Raw genomic sequence first — 17,749 nt, forward strand, 5'->3', positions numbered from 1 at the left:
CTGGGTATGTATCTGGAGAAAACTAATGATATATGCACCCCAGTGTGCATTACAGCACTATTTACAATAGCCAAGTAGCCATGTATGGATGTGAGAGTTGGCCTATAAAAGAAAGCTGAGTGCTGAAGAATTGATGCTTTTGAATGGTGGTGTTGGGAAAGACTTGAGAGTCCCTTGGACAGCAAGGAGATCCAACCAGTCCATCCTAAAGGAAATCAGTCCTAAATATTTACTAAAGGAAATATTCATTGGAAAGACTGATGCTGAAGCTCCAGTACTTTGGCCACCTGATGCAAAGAACTGACTCACTGGAAAAGACCCTGATGCTGGGAAAGATTGCAGGTGGGAGAAGGGGACGACAGGATGAGATGGCTGGATGGCATCACCAACTCAATGGACATGAGTTTGAGTAAGCTGCAGGAGTTGGTGATGGACAGGGAAGCCTGGTGTGCTGCAGTCATGGGGTCTCAAAGAGTAGGACACAACTGAGTGAACTGAACAAATGTCCAATGACAGATGAATGAATAAAGATGTGGCACATGTATACAGTGAAATACTACTCAGCCATGAAGAAAGAAAATGTCATTTACAGCAACAGGAATGGACCTAGAGGTTATCACACTAGGTCCAAAAGACAAATACCATATATCACTTTTATGTGGAATCTAAAATATTACACAAGTGAACTTATCTGTGAGACAGAAGCAGACTCAGAGAACAGACTTGTTGCTAAGTAGGGTGGGGGCAGGCTGGTTAGGAGTTTGGGATTAGCAGATGCAAACTGTTATACAGAGACTGGATAAACAACAAGGTCCTACTGTATAGCACAGGGAACTATTCAATATCCTGTAATAAACCATAATGGAAAAGAAAATGAAGAATGTGAATATATAACAATCATTTTGCTGTATGGCAGAAATGAACACAAGATTATAAGTCAACTCTCTATATTTCAACAAACCAGAGAGCATGGCCACAATTACACAAACCATCTTGTTGTGCCCAGCCTACGCTGTGGAACTAGTGCAGGAGGAGGGTCGTGTGTGTTCCCCTCTCTGCTCATTAAATTCAGTAAACCTGTGTTTATATTTATACCGCATGGTGCTAGTTGGTGTGTGTCTTAGGGGACGCCTTCACACAACAACAGTACTTAACGGCAGCTATTTTTATTAGACCCATTTCCCACCAATGACGTGTGGGCTGCCTCTCTCTTGCCCCATCCGTCTCTAGCTACTGCTGGTTAGCTACCTTGTTGGAGCTGGTAAAGCCATTGGTGTTGACATCTGGGGTGACTCCTGAAGCTGCCATGTAGGTGCTACCAATGGTCTTGATCTTGGTGATGACCCGGAACTTGGGATTGTCCAGAAGCTGAGGCCAGTGTTAAGAGAGAATTATCAGCAGTCAGGGAGATGAATGAGCCAACTAAATGACAGATCTGCCCTTTTTTTTTTTTTTTTTTTTTACAACAAACCCATGAAACATCTAAGAGATGTTTTCCTATAAAAGCTTCATTTAGCCAACATCTGCCATGTTATCCTGGGCCAATGTCCTGATTTTCTGAGCCTCTGTTTCTACCACATTAACACAGGGATAAGAGGGCCAGTCTTGAAGTATTGAGCATGTATATAAAAGCATTCCCCCTGGTACACAAGTTATTAATACCTGATAAATGTTTGCTGAATCTGAATTTGAGGATAAGAGGAACCAGAGGGGCCTCAGAATCTTGTTTTGGCCAGACCTTATCCTATGAGCTTGTAGGTGATTTCCCAGGCTCCCACATGGGACCCAACATTTCCAGACAACTGCAGAAGGCCATGCGTTTTGAGGAGGAGTTTTTATGGGAAAACAGCAGCCAAAGTAACTCCCAAACTTCTTGGGCTGCAATCTGGAAGGGCTGGCTTTGTGGCAGGGTGCGGGGGCCAGGATAGTCACTCACAGAGTCAAAATCTGAGATGATCTCATTGAGGAAGCGCAGACATTCAATGCCGCCATTATTGATGCTCTCCTCTGTGTAGAAGTCAGCAAAATTGGGCAGGGAGGCAAACATAACTCCAATCTCATCATAAGACTGGCTGTACAGTTCCTAAAGAGGCAGGGCCAAAATGCTCAAAGACAGTCAAAGTAAATGATATGCTACAGAAATGAATGTCCTTCACACCCATGACATGTGCACTCAGCTTTTTGGACACACACGTCTCCCAGACTATCCTGACTGAATTATTAGAAAGTAGCTCATTGCAACTTTGGAAACCAAAAAGAGCTTTGCTAGTTCCTGCCAACAGCCCCAGCTCTAGGAAAGAGGGCAGTGGCAAGCTGGGAAGTGAGGCATGAGAACCACTCAGACAATCACAGAAAGGTGGGCTCCGCCAAGGTCTCATCTTCTGAAACGGGCCTCACAGAAATTATGGCTTGTGGAAATGATGTCTACAGTGGTGCTTTTCACCAAGAGATTCACTTCTAATACTGTGGTGCTGTGTAGGTCCAGCCCTCCCTGGGTCCCCAGGCCATGTCGTGAGAGGGCAGAAAGCCAGAAGACAGCCCCATGGCTCCAGCATGGGGCCACGCCTAACCTCATCTCTCTTCTTGGACCCCAGGAAATGGCGTGCCACGTGCTCAGGCAGCATGTTGGTGACTAAGGCTTCGTTCCAGCGTCGCATCTCATAGACACGTTCCTTCTGGTCGTGGACCTCAATCTTCCACAAGAACAGTGTCCGTGCCAGCTTTTCCACCTATGGACAGACACAGGCGAGGTGTGTGCCCTAAGCTGGCCATTTGAGGGAGTTCTCGGGTTGCCCAGTGGTTAGGACCAGGTGCTTTCACTGCTGTGAGCCTGGGTTCAGTCCCTGGTTGGGGAACTAAGATCCCATAAAGTGTATCCAAAAAAAAAAAAAAAAGTTGAAAAATGGGAATTTGAGAGGTTCCAACATGGAAAAACTGAAAGGAAGATGGAGATGGCTGGGTAGCTGGGGAAATGAACCCCAGAAAGACTCATCTCATCAAAAAAAGGTCACACCCTACAGCTGGGGTGAGGATCTCAGCCTCTGTGGTCACAGGAGGATGTGAGGAGGCCTCCTGGGACCCCATTTTAGCTACAGATCAGCCTTGTGGGTGGTGGCAGCAGTGGGGATCTCAGCACAGAGAAGAGAAGTCCCCATTTCCAGCAGGCAGCAGTCGCCAAGTGGCTGGAGGTGGCTGCAGTTCTCTTGACAAGCCACTGGGTGGCTCCTGAGCTAATATGAAAGTAAGTCCCTTGTGTGGGTACTTCCCCTCCCTCTTCCTCTTTTTCCTTTTAACCAAACAAAAATTTCACCAGCTTCTTTCCCTTTCTGGCTCTGTAGTCAGTGTGTTAGTGACTCCCAGAGCCAGGATGAGTAGAAATCCATGAGCCCCTGGCCTAGGAAATTAGAGATTTTATCCAGGCTTTGTGCCTCACCCCCAGACTTCCATCAGCAGATCAGAGCAAGAGGTAAGAACTGTTTTTCTGGTATTAATATTCGCGAGGAAGAGACCAGAAAATGGCAGAGGTGGTGGCCTGACCAGGGTCACATGCCATGTGGGGTAAGTAAAATGGCATTCCCCAGGAGCGTGGGTTCTTAGATCCTGGGGCTGCTTCTCAGGAGGCCCTGAGGAGTCCGCGCGGAAGGGGCAGGTGTGCAGGCACTCACATGGCGGGAGAAGTAGTAAAAGCTCAGCATCATGACGAAGATCATCACTGTCATCGAGTACTTAGACGGCACCAGGGGCAGCCTGTGGGGCCCAGAGAATTCAGTTGAAAGTGCGCCATGCTGCCTTCTGCTGACCACGGAGTTTTTATCCCCTCTAACGTGGCTGTGCTGTTTCCTATCACCTCAGAAACCTTTCTCAGCAGCTTAAGCACCTTCATATAAAGTCCAGATGCCCACTGCACAGTAAAAATTACTGAAATCACTGGGTTTTTGTCTTAACTGCCAGCCAACTCCTGGCCAGTCCTGGCTGCACTTGGAATCCACGTCAGGCCTTCAGAGCTGCTCCCTAGATGTTTATTAAACACCACATCACCTGAGTGATCACAGCAGTAGCCGCAACCATGTAGGAATCTGGAGAAGGGAGAGACTAACATCTTGGTGATGGGATGAGGGCACAGCTGCACCATGCTTTTCTATAACTGTGTGTTGTGTGGAGCTGAGTTGGTATTATATGCATATACCACAATGTACATATCCACTTAGTCTTAATTTCATTGGGGCTGTCCTTTGTTTTGGATGTTTGTACATGTGTGGCTATTATGAACAGTGCAACTATGGACATTCTAGTACATACATCTGGGGACAAATAACATGTACATTAATTTCTCTAACGTGTATACATAGCTGTGGAGTTACTGAGTCATAGGTCTATTTTCACCTTTACTAATTAACTCCAAATTGTTTTCTTAAATGGTTGCACCATTTATACTTCCACCAGGGATGTATGGGTTACCATAATCCACGATGTTATCAGACTTCTTAATTTTTGCCAAACTGGTTGGTGTGTGACAGTCTTTCCTGGTGGTCTTAATTTGTATGACCCTGATTACTTGAATGCCCTTAATTTATTAGTGCCTATTTAGACTTCCTTTGTGAAAGGCCTATTCAAGTCTTCTATCTATCTTCTGTTCGGTAATCTTTTTTCTTTTTTTAACTTACTTAAAAGTCTAGTCAAGTCACTGCATTGTAACATTCTAAAACTTCAAAGCTAAGACAGGATCTTGAAGAATTCTACTGATAACCTCTTCAAGAGATGACACAGACTCAGGAAAACTGGCCTGCTGAGGCCCCACAGAGAACTAATGTGGTGGGGAAAGAATCCAGGTGTTCTAGTATGAATGCCACAGGGTTCCTTCCTTCTCAGGCTTCTGAGGTCTGTTGCGCAGCTGTCATCCATGTGGCTGCTCCTTTTCTCTCCACCTCTCCAGCCTGCTCTCTATTCCACCCTCTAGACCGCTCTGCATTCTCTTCACCTCAGGAAAGGCCAGCATGGCCAGAAAAGCACTAAAGTCTGCTCCAACCTCCCACAGAAACATGCTGACTTTTCGAGCTTGAACATCCCATACAGTGTGTCTCTGGAAGGATGAGACCCTGTTGTATTTTGTCTCCTGAAGAAAGGGACCGGAAACACAGGGCAGGACAGGAAAGTAGACATCCTTACCTGTCAGTGCCATTGAGCCCCGAGCTGGAAAACACCTGCATCTTCTCTAAGGCCACCATCGGAAAACTGTCGGGACAGATAACAGCACATACTTGGACCCAGCCAAACACTGAGGTGACCTGGGCCTTTCAGTCCTCAGAAAGGGACAGGATCTGTCCTGGGATCACAGCCAACCAGTCTGTGAGAAGCCACAAACCCTGATTCCCATACAAGCCTTTGATGAGCCCTAGAGACAGATGGTCAGCTCACTGCAGGCCCGTGACCTTGAATCAGGGACTGGGGAGGCGGGTGGGAGGAAGGAGACCATGCTTGAATCGGGGACTGGGGAGGCGGGTGGGAGGAAGGAGACCATGCGGATCTCCGAACAGGCTTCATCTTACTCGTGTTGCTGGAAGCGTTTGCGGTCGTAGTCATCAAAGATGGGGCACCAGGCGTAGATGTTGATGACAGCCACGGCACCCGCAATGAGCAGCATGAGTGTGAGCTTGACCATGTGGCTGACCTGCACCAGCATGATGGTGGCGATGAGGGACAGCACGGCCACGTAGTTGTAATACTTGGGGTTCTCCACGCAGCCATCCTCCACCTGCATCTCTGCGGTGCCGTTGGTGGGTCCTGTGTAGTACTGGAGACAGCTGAGCTGGAGGCCAGGACCATGAGTAGATGGGGAGAGCGTGGGATGCAAGGGGACAGCAGACACTGGTAAGAAAAGGCTGGGCCGTGGCAGCTGCCACGTCCATTGCTCCCTCAGAAACCCCGAGCAAGAAGGGAAAGTTTACCAGGGGACAGTAATGCACAAGTCAGTAATTCCTGCTAAGATCTTTCCCATCATCTCTGATGATGATCATGGACATTCTCTTGTGTATTCTGAGTACTGCTACCATCATGTAAGGGGCTTCCCAGGTGGCTCTAGTGGCAACCTGCCTGCCAATGCAGGTTAGACATGAGAGATGTGGGTTCGATCTTCCTCAGTCAGGAAGATCCCCTGGAGAAGGGAAGGGCAATCCACTCCAGCATTCTTGCCTGGAGAATCCCATGGACAAGAGGAGCCTGGAGGGCTATAGTCCATGGGGTCATACAGAGTCAGAGACGACTGAAGCGACCTAGTACACACCACACACACGATCATATAAAACAGACAGGCCACCCTTGGCCAAAGGAGCAAAATTAGCAGGTGGTTTACCAGACTAGGAATCTGCAATTTAGGTTTCAAGCCCAAGATGCTCTTGCCCACATTGCACTATTGCCTTGGAGGAGTTCTGGGTCAGCCAGTCAGCCCCCTCACAGTTCACTGTGAGGGCAGCTGGTCCCCGCTCAGACTCCTTTCTGGAGTCTGGTTGCCAGTCCCGCTGCTGGGCAATGTGGTCAATGGAAAGTGCATCCATAGACCGAATCAGACCTACTTTTCTTCACTTTCACCCCCTGGCCATTATCTGGCTTTGGGAAAGCCCTCAGCATGTGACTCTAGCATGGGGAAAGTCTTACACTTAGCCAGATTTTCACCCCTCCCCTGGTGACAGGACCTCCTGGTGACAGGACCTCCTGCTGTCCTGCAAGTGTTCACAACCCTGCTAGATAGCGGTCCCCAGACCCAGACATCAGGTTCCAGGGGTTCCTGACACGCAGGAGACCTGGGCCTTCTCTTCCCTGCACTGTGGGCACCAGCTACCTGTGGGCACATCAGGGCTCTGAACCCCATTCCTGTTGAACTTGGATTGAATGGCCTAGGGCTTCTCACCTATATGCTGCTGAATAAGTCTCCATGCTGAGTTTTCTCCTGTGCTTCAGTGTTAAAGAGAACAATGCAAATAATATTTTATTTTCAAAATAGGACTCTTAAATTAAGAGGGTGCACCTAATGCTACCAACACTGGAGGGAGCTGTGAGGCCTGACAAGAGAACACCAGTGACAGCTCTAAGTGCCCAGTGCTCAGTAACTGGCTGGTGGCTTCCCACAGCTGTCCCTCTGCCCCTTCACAGAACCTGCAGGAACTGGGGAGAGCAGATCTCACGTGAGCTCAGTGGCTCAGTCATGTCCAACTGTTTGCGACCTAATGGACTGTAACCTGCCAGGCTCGTCTGTCTGTGGAGATTCTCCAGGCAAGAACACTGGAGTGGATTGCCATGCCCTCCTCCAGGGGATCTTCCCAGTCCAGGGATCGAACCCAGGTCTCCTGCATTGCAGGCAGATTCTTTACCATCTGAGCCACCAAGGAAGTCCCAACAGAGGAGTAAATCTGCCACCAGCCTCCTGGGCTCAGTGAGGCAGCCGCCCCCAGTGACCCACCTCTGGAAGGTCTGGCCTCACTCAGATGGATGAAGGCCCAACAGGAGCGCTCCTCTTGGGGAGCAGGTTTATCTCCCTTGTCCTGCTGGATGCCTGACACTGGCCTCACTAGGGGACACTTAAGACATGCAGAAAGCTTAGAGTACTGGGGCCCCTGAGCAGTGAGACATAGAGGAAGAAAACAAAGGACAGGGTTTAGAACTGCTTCAGTTCACTGTGTTACTAACTGGCTGTGTGACCTAAACAACTGACTTAACCTCTCTGAGCATCATTTTTTCACATGAAACTACAGATGATACCGACCTCTTGGGATTATTATACGGATTAAATGAATCAACCTACGTAAAGCCCCCAGCACAGGTCCTGGAGCTGGGCTCCTAGATGCTGGGAGAGCAAGGAGCTGGGTGGGGGAGAGAGGCAATCTGGGAGGTACCCTGGGGGAGATGACCCCGCTGGTCAGGATGATCAGTTAGGAACCCAAGTGCCACTCAAACCTGTGTCTAGCAGCCAGTGTGGATAGCTGGGGGGACAGGGTGGGCTGGCAACTGCTCAGGCGGGTCAATTCAGAACCCTCCTCTGAGAGCGGGTGTCCCTCTAGCAGGACAGCGGGGGCTCACCATGTCCACCACGTTTGCCATGACCAGAATGAAGATGGCCAGCATGGCCCAGGTGTTCCTGGCCCAGCGTGTCCGGTCGATCCAAGTAGAGAAGGCCACGAGCTTCTTAGGAAAGGCCTACAAGCATGGAATTTCAAGGGCCTTGAGCCTTGACAGCTTTCTCCTTTGTAAACATGGCTGCTAACCACTCTGCTTGCTCCCACACTCCCCGGGAACCTGGGAAGCAGTGCTGTGCATGTGCATCAAACAAAAGCTGACCGCGGCAGAACTGAGAAGGCATGTGGGTCCCAGCTCAGCCTGCCAGTGCTGCTGGAGGTGTGGGTGACACACCCAGATATCAGAGCCCTTCCCAGAGCCACTCAGGGATCAGCCCGGAGCCTGTGGGTGGCCCTCCAGCAGCGGTCCACTCCTGGCCGCTGGGCGGTGAAGCCAGGTCAGGGGAGTTTTCAGGGCCGGCTGACTTTGCCTGGCTCCTCCTGCCTTCCCTGGGTCAGTGTACCTAAAACCCCCAAGTTTCTTGTGAGTTACCTGCCAGATTAAATTTCCTAAAATGCTGCTTTTCCGTTATCATTCTGATCAAAACCTCTGCCTGGCACCCACTGCTTATAGGAGAAAGTCTTAACCCCTTGTGTCTGGCTTTGGGTCCTTTGCAATTGGAGCCATTTCACCTTCCAGCCAGGCCTCTTCTGCTTTTCCACACAGGTTCCCATTTATCTTGATACAGGCTCTCTCACCCTTGCGCACTCAAGGGCCTGGACCAAAGAGGGTGCAGAGCCAATAGTGAAGGAGTCTGTCATAAACGAATGGATGGGTGCCTGAACCATCGCGACAGGAGTCATCTACTTGTCAGGACCTGACAGGATCTGACAGCTCCATCAGCACCCACGCTCACCGGGAGTGATACTTCCAGACAGCTCTGAGCCAGGAGGAGATGTGCTTCTTACCCGCGGAAAGATGGCAGCCAGCGAGCAGATCGTCAGGATCAGGAGCAGAGCCTCCCCAACCACAAAGGTCACATAGTTCGTCATGAGCCTGTAAAAGAGAGAACACGATGAGGAAGGGCCTGGGGCGGGGGGTGGGGGGAGGCACGGGGTGGGCAGGGGGCTTAGTGAGCTGGGTCAGGGGCCAGAACAGAGGAAGGGAGACAGAAGGCAGACCCTCTAAGTCAGGCCAAGCCTGTACCCTAAAAGTTCCATGTGATTTCCCCTCCACGCAGCTGCATGCAGGGTCTGGGGAGACGCAACCCTCCCCAGCTGTAACTGTTCTTTAGAGGCATTTCCCAAAGAAGGGCAGACTTACAAATGCCCTGGGTAGAGCCCAGTAAAATCTGGGAAGGGATTCTTAGGAACAAGCCTTCTGCCATGTCACTATGATGGAAGGAGAGAGCATGGAACAGAGCAGCTTATGGCCAAGGGCTGCTGAACTGACAGTGTTCACTGAATCCCTAGACCTTAACCCTAGGTGCAAAGTAGACAGTAAATATTTGTGGAGTAAATGAATGAATTTGGTCCTCACAACAATTCTGAGTTAGCCAGATATTATTATCTTCAGATCATCAGCATCCTGATCTTTCACTTTACAAGTGAGCAAACGGATGCTCCAGGAGCCCTTAGTGATGTATCCAAATAGAACAAATAGGCGATAAGCCACACCCAGAACCTAGGACTATGTGACAAGTCCAAGGCTCTTTTAAGTTCCCCAAACTGTGATCAGAACAGGGCTCCACACCTCTCCCGGTGGGAATCCCTGAACTGGAGTGAACTGCTGATCAGCTATGGGGAGAAAGCAAGGGAGTGGGCAGTCATCCTTCAGTTCAGACTTCAGCAAGGATTGGGGCAAGGATTCCCCAACACCCTGCCTTGCCCTGGAGGACCTCTCATAGCTGTGAGAGGAGACAAGTCTACAGCTAGAGCCTGAAATCTGTCTTTACTAAGATGAGCCAAGAAAGGGAGCCAGTGGGCCATGGTGATTGAGGTTGAAGAGCATCTCCAGCCCGTCTCCTTGTCCCAGCACCACTCAGGCCCACCCAGCCAGATGTCCATCCCCTGGACCCCTCCCTTCCTCAGCTTTCTCAGCCCTGATGTGAGCTCCGCTTTGACGCTAGTTCTATCCCAAGACCCAGGGGCAGAGAGAAGGAAGGGGGTGCAGGGCGCAGTCCCAGCATTCCCTGGGCTGCTCTGGGGGTGAGGCATGAGGAACCGAGCCTGAGGCCCTGAGTCAGGCTCCACCTGAGACCTTCTCCCCTCTGGCCTCCAGCCTAGGTAGCTCGTCCCCTTCCGCCCTGCCGACTGTCGGGCCTGCCCTGCCTGCCCCTCACCAGGGGTCAATGAGGATCTCCACCGCGGCCGTGCAGAGCAGGACGACGCAGGAGCAGCTGAAGGCAGCCCCGCTCTGCTTCTCCTTCTCCACCGAGTAGCGGGTTTCCATCTCGGGGTCCATGAACCTCATGGACAGGAGGAAGGTGTTTCTCTTCTTCACTCTGCAGTGCAAACAAGCCCCATGAGATACATTTAAGAAGACTAAACTTCCTGGGCCGCGTGCCAGGGCCGCTCAAGGCTAAGACCAAGGGGCCGGGTGTCCACGGGGCCGCTTACACCTGGGCAGACTCCCGCTCCAGCAGCGCCTCGTTGAGTAGCTGGTTGAGCTCATGCTCGTCCTCAGAGGCGTCCACCACGCGATCAGCCAGGTCCTGAAGGCGCAGCCTCCGGCGAGGGTTGGGGAACGAGGGGTTGTCGGCCTGCAAGGCAGGGCAGCTGAGTTGGGGGGCAGGTGGGGTGGAGCGGGAAGAGATTGGGGAGACACACAGTGGTGTTGGGGGAAAGGAGAACAGAAGGGATCACAGAGCACCGCCCCGTGGCTCTCAAAACCATCTCCTGGGGAAAGCCTTCCCAGTGGTCTCACGTGGCCCCATCCCGCTTGGGTCTGAACCCAAAGCCGCAGGCCTTCCGGCTTTCCCTGAACTCACCCAGGCCCCGTGCCCCTAACAGGAGCTCTGCAGTGACCACCCACTAATGACAGTGTGGGGAGCAGCCACCGGGCTCCTGAGCAGGAGACCTGGAGTCACAGATTGCTGGCAGCGTGGTGCCAGCACCTTTTGCTATGAGGACAGCGGTGTCACACACCCGTATGCATCGGCATTCTCAGGGATGTAAAAGATCCCGAGCCCTCGGGCTAAAGGGAGCTCCTAAAAGAGCTCAGATCTGGCTCATCTGAGGGGAGGAAAATCTGAGGGGGAAAGCAATGCAGAGAAACCAACAATCTTACTGCTTGTGGGGTGGTGGGGCTGGGGTGCCCCCTACCATTTTTATTCCTGGTCACAAAGGAAAAGCATCAGCTCCAGGCACATGACTCCAGACCAGGACTACACAGCCGTCAGTCCAAACAACTGGGACCGGGCTCGTTGGGGCTATCTAGATGGGTCCAAGAGTCTATCCGGAAGCCAGAACCAAGATGCCCCGGGCTGGAGCTCAGGCGTGCCTCGGGTGGAGCCTGACGCGTATAATCCACACTCCTCCAGCCCCAATTTCTTCTCTGTAACACAACACAGATGCTCTTTTCCAGCACCAGGAACCTCCGTCCCTGAAGCATATCTGAGCAATGCGACACCGGCTAATCAAGAGGACAGAAGAAATCACAGGCTGCTAATTAAGCCTCTGTGTCTTTCTTGTTAGTGAATTACACTGCATTGGTATTCCACTTTCTATCAAGAAAATCACAACAAGGAAGAGTTACTGAGCATTGTGGTGCTCAAGAAAACCCAGTTTTCCTTCAGCCCCACCCACCCTCTTGTCCTCCAGCACCTGATCTACAGGCACAGGGCAGTAAAGACCGGCGGTGCGGCTGACCAGCTCAGGGCAGCCTCTGCAGGGCCGAGACCCGTCTCAGCACTTGCCTCTGTCAGTGGATGTACTGAGGAAGCTCTTCAGTAATGGATGGATCCTGGACACTCTCCCAAAGTGGATCCTGATCTCAGGGGGACAGCCTGTTAATTCCTTTGGAAACCCTCCATCTGAGCACAGGACTTGCGGGGTTTAAACCTAGCTCGAGAGGTGGGCACAGCCCTGAAGGCCCACTTCCAAAACAGTCCAATCCTGGAGCAGTGTCCGCGGGTGTCCTCACTGCCCTCAGACCTACAGGGTTAGGGACATCAGAGCTGGCCCAGGCCGTGGCAGTGGGCACGTCTTCTGACCTTAGCCACCCAATCACCAGTAACTGAAGAGGGGCCAGTGAGACCAGGTGGGGGCTGACCTGCCCTGGGTTACGCAGTTCCAAGGATGGAGCCCAGCTAGAGGCCAGGCCAGCCCCTCAGCTCAGAACTCTTCACCTTCTGCCTCCCCATCTCTGCCCACATCCCGGGGCTCAGCCCCACCCATACCTGGGCATCTTGTTCCTCCGGCTCCTCAGATATAGAGCCGCTGGTGTGAATGCTCCCATTGGACTCCTTGGTCTCAATGAGGGCAGGGGAGCTGGGCTTTGAGGAAGGCGGCGCTCCGTTCAGCAGGGCCTGCAGCAGAAGGGAGGGGTCATCGGGGCCCCCAGGCACTGCCAGCCACCCACTCTGGTCTACTCTCTGGTTTGGAATCTCCCCACCAGAGTTCAGAGGCCTCATAGCCTTAGAAATCTCACTATTCGTTTCCTCCTCCAGAACATCCATTTTAGAATGCTGTAATTTTCTAGTATTAAATTTCTAGTATTAAAATTTTTCCAGGCAGAGAAAGATCCTATTGTTCTAATTCCTATTTCTAAGTAACTGAGGGATATAGAGCTTCACAGGGATCATTTTTGGGGTAGAGAGCCCTGTCAAACGCCTTCCAAACATCTGAATAAATGCCATAAACCAGTTTCCCCAGGGATTAGCACTTTTCCTTGACAGAATAAATGAGATCCTCTACATAGGAACACAGTCCACTCATTCATTTACTGAGTATTTATTGAGTAGCTACTGTGTGACAGAAACTGTTGTAACTTCTGGAGACACAGACACAATGTCCTGACGCGGGAGCCCACCTAGTGAGGACAGGCAGACAGCGGTGAAACAAAGAATAAATGATTACAGGAGGTCTGAGAGCAGGGCCTGGAGAGGCAGGGGAGGCAAAGGACACAGCGGTTCCCGGGGAGGTGACTGTAAACAGAGGCTGGGGAGGAGTCACTGTGAGGATAACATTCCCGTAAACACGTGAAGGAGCACATTATGCAGCTCTCAGACAGGTTTTGGGGAGCAGGAAGCCTGGAGTGGACGTGCACCCGGAGTGGGTGTGCAGCCAGAGTGGGCATGCACCCACAGGGTCTCAGCAGCAGCCAGGAGGCAGGCGTTGCCCCAGCCAAGCGAGTGACTGAAAGCAGTCGGGTGGTGAGGACCTGCAGGATGGGGTTCCTGACCTCAGGGGACTTTGGCTCTTCCTCCGAGTGAGACGAGGACCAAAGGAAGATGCTGAACTGAGGGGTGGTGACATGATTCACCCAACATCCCTGCAGGATCACTCTGGCGGCTGTGAGCAGAGAGAGGGCAGCGGGGCAAGGGCAGGAGCAGGGCGACAAGCTGGGGGACCACCGTGCTGATACAAGCATGAGACGGCAATGGTGCAGAGGGGACATGTCTGCCAGGGGTGAGAAGGGGGGGCCTAGAGGTACATCGTGCAAGATCGTGTGGATTGTAGACAGGGGGCAAGGATGTCTTCAAAGGTTTGGGGCTGAGCAGTTAAAAGAACGGAGTTGCCACTGATCAAGATTGGGAAGACCAAGGAAGAGTGGGTTCTAGGGTGGAGAGAGGCTTGGGAGCTCGGCTTTGGACCAGTGGGATTCCCAGGTGGCGCAATGATGAAAAAAACCTGCCTGTCAATGCAGGAGACACAAGAGATGCAGGTTCAATCCCTGGGTTGGGAAGATCTCCTGGGAGAGGAAATGGCTACCCACTCCAATATTCTTGCCTAGAGAATCCCATGGACAGAGGAGCCTAGCAGGCTACAGTCCATGGGGTCACAGAGTCTCGGACACGACTGAGCACGCATGCGCGCGCACACACACACACACACACACACACACACACACACAGATGGAGATTCACACGTGGCTGGAAGTTTGGTGCAAGGATGCCAGTGGGGCTGAGATCGCAATCCGGGAGCTGGCTGGCGACGGCATTCAGGACAACTGAATGAGACCGGCAACAAGGTCCATGTAGGCGGGAGACGCCTTTTCAACACTCGGGAGGGATTTGTTGCAATGACTCTTCTCACACTCTCCTCCTATCACTCTGTTCAACTAAACCATGGGGAGAGGTCGCTGCAGATGGAATGGTGTCTGCTCCAGTGAGGCCCAGAGAAGCCCCATCACCTCTGTCCCTACTGTTCCCTGTCACCACTCACACATGGCTCATGTGTCAGCTCCTCTATCTTGTCCGTGCTCGACTGCTTCCGACTCACTCCCTGCTGAGCAGGTTTGGTGATCTGCAAGCTCGGCCTTCTCAGGGCACAACTAGAGCAGGAGAAGTTCTACACTACTGTTGAGCTAATCACAGAGGTTAAGTGTGCTAAGCTGTCAGCACAGTTAACGCCCACTGGGGGCTGACAGTAGCTGCAGTGACCGGTAGAGAAGATAACTAACGGATATGATCTACAGTAGCCCGGCATCTAAGTTCCCCGAGAGAGATGCGCCACAGTGCTGGGCACGAAGTGGATGCCTGACACAGATCTGACGAGTGTTGTGTGGCAAAGGGTTCATCTCATAAACAACAAAGTCTACAAATCAAAGGTGTAGAAAGTCCTCAAAGGTTAGATACGAATATGCCCTTCACAGAAGAGAAGCCGCAGGCTGACAACCATGTGGAAAGTGTCCAATCATGCTAATAACTGAAGAAATGCGATTAAAACAGTGAGATACCCTGGCTTCATCTTTCAGATGAATGAAGAAAAAAGTGAGTCAAGAACCAGCAAGGGCCCAGAGAGGGTGGCAGGAGGTGGGGACGTGGGTTAAACTTACATTGTACAGAATCTTTAATCCAGCTTTTCCACTTTGAGACATTTATATTTTTCAGGTAGGGGCATCTAAGAAACAGCTGAAAATCAACTTTACAAAACACTGTAAACCTGGATTGCCTCAAAATGTCAGTACAAGTTTTGAAGGGAACAGTGCCCATGATTCCATGAGAAATGGGTCGGCTCGTTGGTCTGGCTGGAGCATTTGGGAAGAAGTCTAACTCCCGTCCATGGGAGGCTGTTGCCTGTGCTTCCATCCTGCATAGTGGCATCCGGGTCCCGGGGCCCAACAACTCAGACCCCGGGGCCCAACAACTCAGACCCCGGGGCCCAACAACTCAGACCCCGGAGCCTCTGTGCCAGTGTTTCAAGCTACACATCCATGAACTCAACTTTTCTCTAATTGGAAAACTGAATAATGAAAAACAGCTTCATAAAGATGCTGCTGCCAAGTCAAGATCCCACCCGTAACCCTCTCGGGGGTGTCAGGTGCCACAAACAACTCCTGACTCACATGATGCACCATGCAAGGGTGGACTGAATAAGAAAACACAAGATTAGAGCAAACAGGACTGTGTGTGGCTGTCACAAAGATACATTTGACTGCTGCTCTGTGACTTCAAGGTGGTCCCTAGGACAAGCAAATTTGTGTAATTTTTTTTTAAGGAGTAACATTTTAAAATTTACTAAAAACCTTTTTTTGGCCAGAAACTGTAAATGTTCCATCACTTCACAAATTAGCATCTTACAGAATTGCTTAGAAGAAGATTTTTAGTTTGTTCTAGGGAATATGTTGAAGTTCCACATGTAACACTCGTAAAATATGAAGACTCAAGAATTCTGTGACCGGGTCAAGTGTCATTTCCTGGGGCTCCACTTTCCATCCTGACATTTCCTAATTTTCTGCAGCACAGCTTTCTACTTTTTCTGAGTTCTTTAGAGCATTTCCTGTTGCTCAGACTTTACCCTTGGCACAAAATACTTTGTACAGACCTTTGCTCTAACATTGCACCTAGAGGACCTCTCATGGTTCTGCCAACTCTTCTACAATCTCATCTCTAGGGTTGGGGGGCGGGCGGAGGACTCACCGAGCCATTGAGGCCATTTTGGGCAGCTGTCTTCTTCACCTCTGGCTTGGAAGCGATGATGAGGTAGGTCTCGATGCCCTTCTCTTCCAGGTAATCACAGCGACTGCCCCCCTCACCCGGCTCCACATCGAACTCTCCTTTCAGGCAGTCCATGGTGCTCTGGGAGATGTGCACGCGCCTGGGTTCCGGTGAGAGGGGCCCTGAGCACAGGCCAGGCAGCCCCCACCCCAGGGCAGCCCCCCAGCCCACCTGCTGCCCCTGGGACACAGCAGTGACCAGCAAGTCCTGCCACTAGCTGGCTGTGTGGGCAGCCCCGCACCTCCCCCTCTCTGAGCCTCAGCGGTCAATCCGTGAGATGGTCTGTCCTCCCAAGCGGCTGAGGGTATCAGATAAGATAAGGAACTGAAGTCTGCTCTGAACACGAAGGTCATAAGGTCTGATTACTATCAACCCGGTGTGAGTCTCAGCTGTACCACCAGCTGTCAGGGGGTAGTAACCCATGTCTAGGGAGTGACTTTGAGGGAGAGAATTGTGACTGCATCCGAGGGAAGCCCCCGGACCCAGGCCGGGAAGATTTGGCCACATCCCTGTCCATCCTGAGGACAGGGCCTGCCCCGCCGACCCCGACTGAGTCTGTAAAGAGCTCAGTAAGATGTGCGGGTGCTTCAGGGCCTGTCGGGGACTCTCATAGCTAATAACGCCCTCCACTGAGACCTGCGCCCTGTAGGAGCTACGGGGACAGAGCCCGGCAGCCCCATGGCAAGCAAAGGGGGAGGGAGGACAGGGCCCAGCAAGAGGAGCTGCTCCTGGGTGCGGAGGCCTGGTTCTCCAAGCCCCCTTGTCCCTTGTCTGGACCACAGCCCTGAGGGATGGGAGGGACGGTCCCTTCCCTCAGCCCCAGTGCCCATCCCCACCCTGGGAAGGAACACGCACTCACCCGGGGATGCCGCCGGCCTCCATCTTATTGGCCACGGTGACGTCGGTGGACCACACATCGTACTGCCAGCGTTTCTGGCCGAGGACGCCCCCCAGCACGGTGCCCGTGTGCACCCCCACTCGCATGTCCACCCCAGTCTTCGTCTTCTCCCGCACATACCTGCCAGGGGCCCCACAAAGGAGGGCGGGTGAGCCTGCGCCCAACCAGGCGGCCAGCCCCCCTCGGCCACTACCAGCTGCCCACGTCTGAGTCACCCGCTGCTGGGTTACAGCAGGGGCCTGAGCCCACATTCAACAACCTGTGTGTGATGTGGGGGGAGACAGGGGGCCGCAAACAGCAGAGACCCTCTGCCCCGAGGGACCGCTGACTGCGCTCATCCGTTCCCTCGTCCATGCAGCTGACATCACCTAGCGCCTACTGTGTGCAGGCCCTGTGCTAGGTGTGTGTGCGTGGAGGGGAACACTGCCCGCCTGAGACCTCCAGGAGGAGACAGACGTGAATTTCAGAATTTTGCCCAACCGTGATGGGAGTGGAGGTGAATCTCTAAATCCTGAACCACGGTCCCCAGGGAACGGCAGTCCTGGCTTCTCTCCAGGCAGTCCTAGAGGAGGATGCTAACAATGCGAAACCACCCCCTTGGACACACACCCAATTCTCAGACTCAGCAAGGTGCTTTGGGGGGG

The 17,749-nt window shown here is 52.2% G+C and overlaps 1 protein-coding gene across 4 annotated transcripts in view; it reads right to left on the reverse strand.

The window, feature by feature from the left end:
* ADCY3 (adenylate cyclase 3) overlaps window positions 1-17,749 on the reverse strand; it is an 82,616-nt gene that overhangs the window by 1,926 nt on the left and 62,941 nt on the right. For 3 of the 4 annotated variants that reach the window (XM_065928676.1, XM_065928678.1, XM_065928675.1), the window contains 13 exons: window positions 17,067-17,225; window positions 16,130-16,307; window positions 12,446-12,574; window positions 10,665-10,807; window positions 10,388-10,549; window positions 9,015-9,102; window positions 8,071-8,187; window positions 5,547-5,806; window positions 5,167-5,232; window positions 3,666-3,747; window positions 2,571-2,729; window positions 1,937-2,083; window positions 1,249-1,368 (listed from right to left, as the gene is read on the reverse strand). In XM_065928676.1, the coding sequence (XP_065784748.1) occupies window positions 1,249-1,368; window positions 1,937-2,083; window positions 2,571-2,729; window positions 3,666-3,747; window positions 5,167-5,232; window positions 5,547-5,806; window positions 8,071-8,187; window positions 9,015-9,102; window positions 10,388-10,549; window positions 10,665-10,807; window positions 12,446-12,574; window positions 16,130-16,307; window positions 17,067-17,225 (1,810 nt within the window). The remainder of the gene's footprint in view (window positions 1-1,248; window positions 1,369-1,936; window positions 2,084-2,570; window positions 2,730-3,665; window positions 3,748-5,166; window positions 5,233-5,546; window positions 5,807-8,070; window positions 8,188-9,014; window positions 9,103-10,387; window positions 10,550-10,664; window positions 10,808-12,445; window positions 12,575-16,129; window positions 16,308-17,066; window positions 17,226-17,749) is intronic. The other variant, XM_065928677.1, reaches the window with a different exon arrangement.

The sequence above is a fragment of the Muntiacus reevesi genome, chromosome 3 (assembly GCF_963930625.1).
Source record: "Muntiacus reevesi chromosome 3, mMunRee1.1, whole genome shotgun sequence".
NCBI classification, from domain to species: Eukaryota; Metazoa; Chordata; class Mammalia; order Artiodactyla; family Cervidae; genus Muntiacus; species Muntiacus reevesi.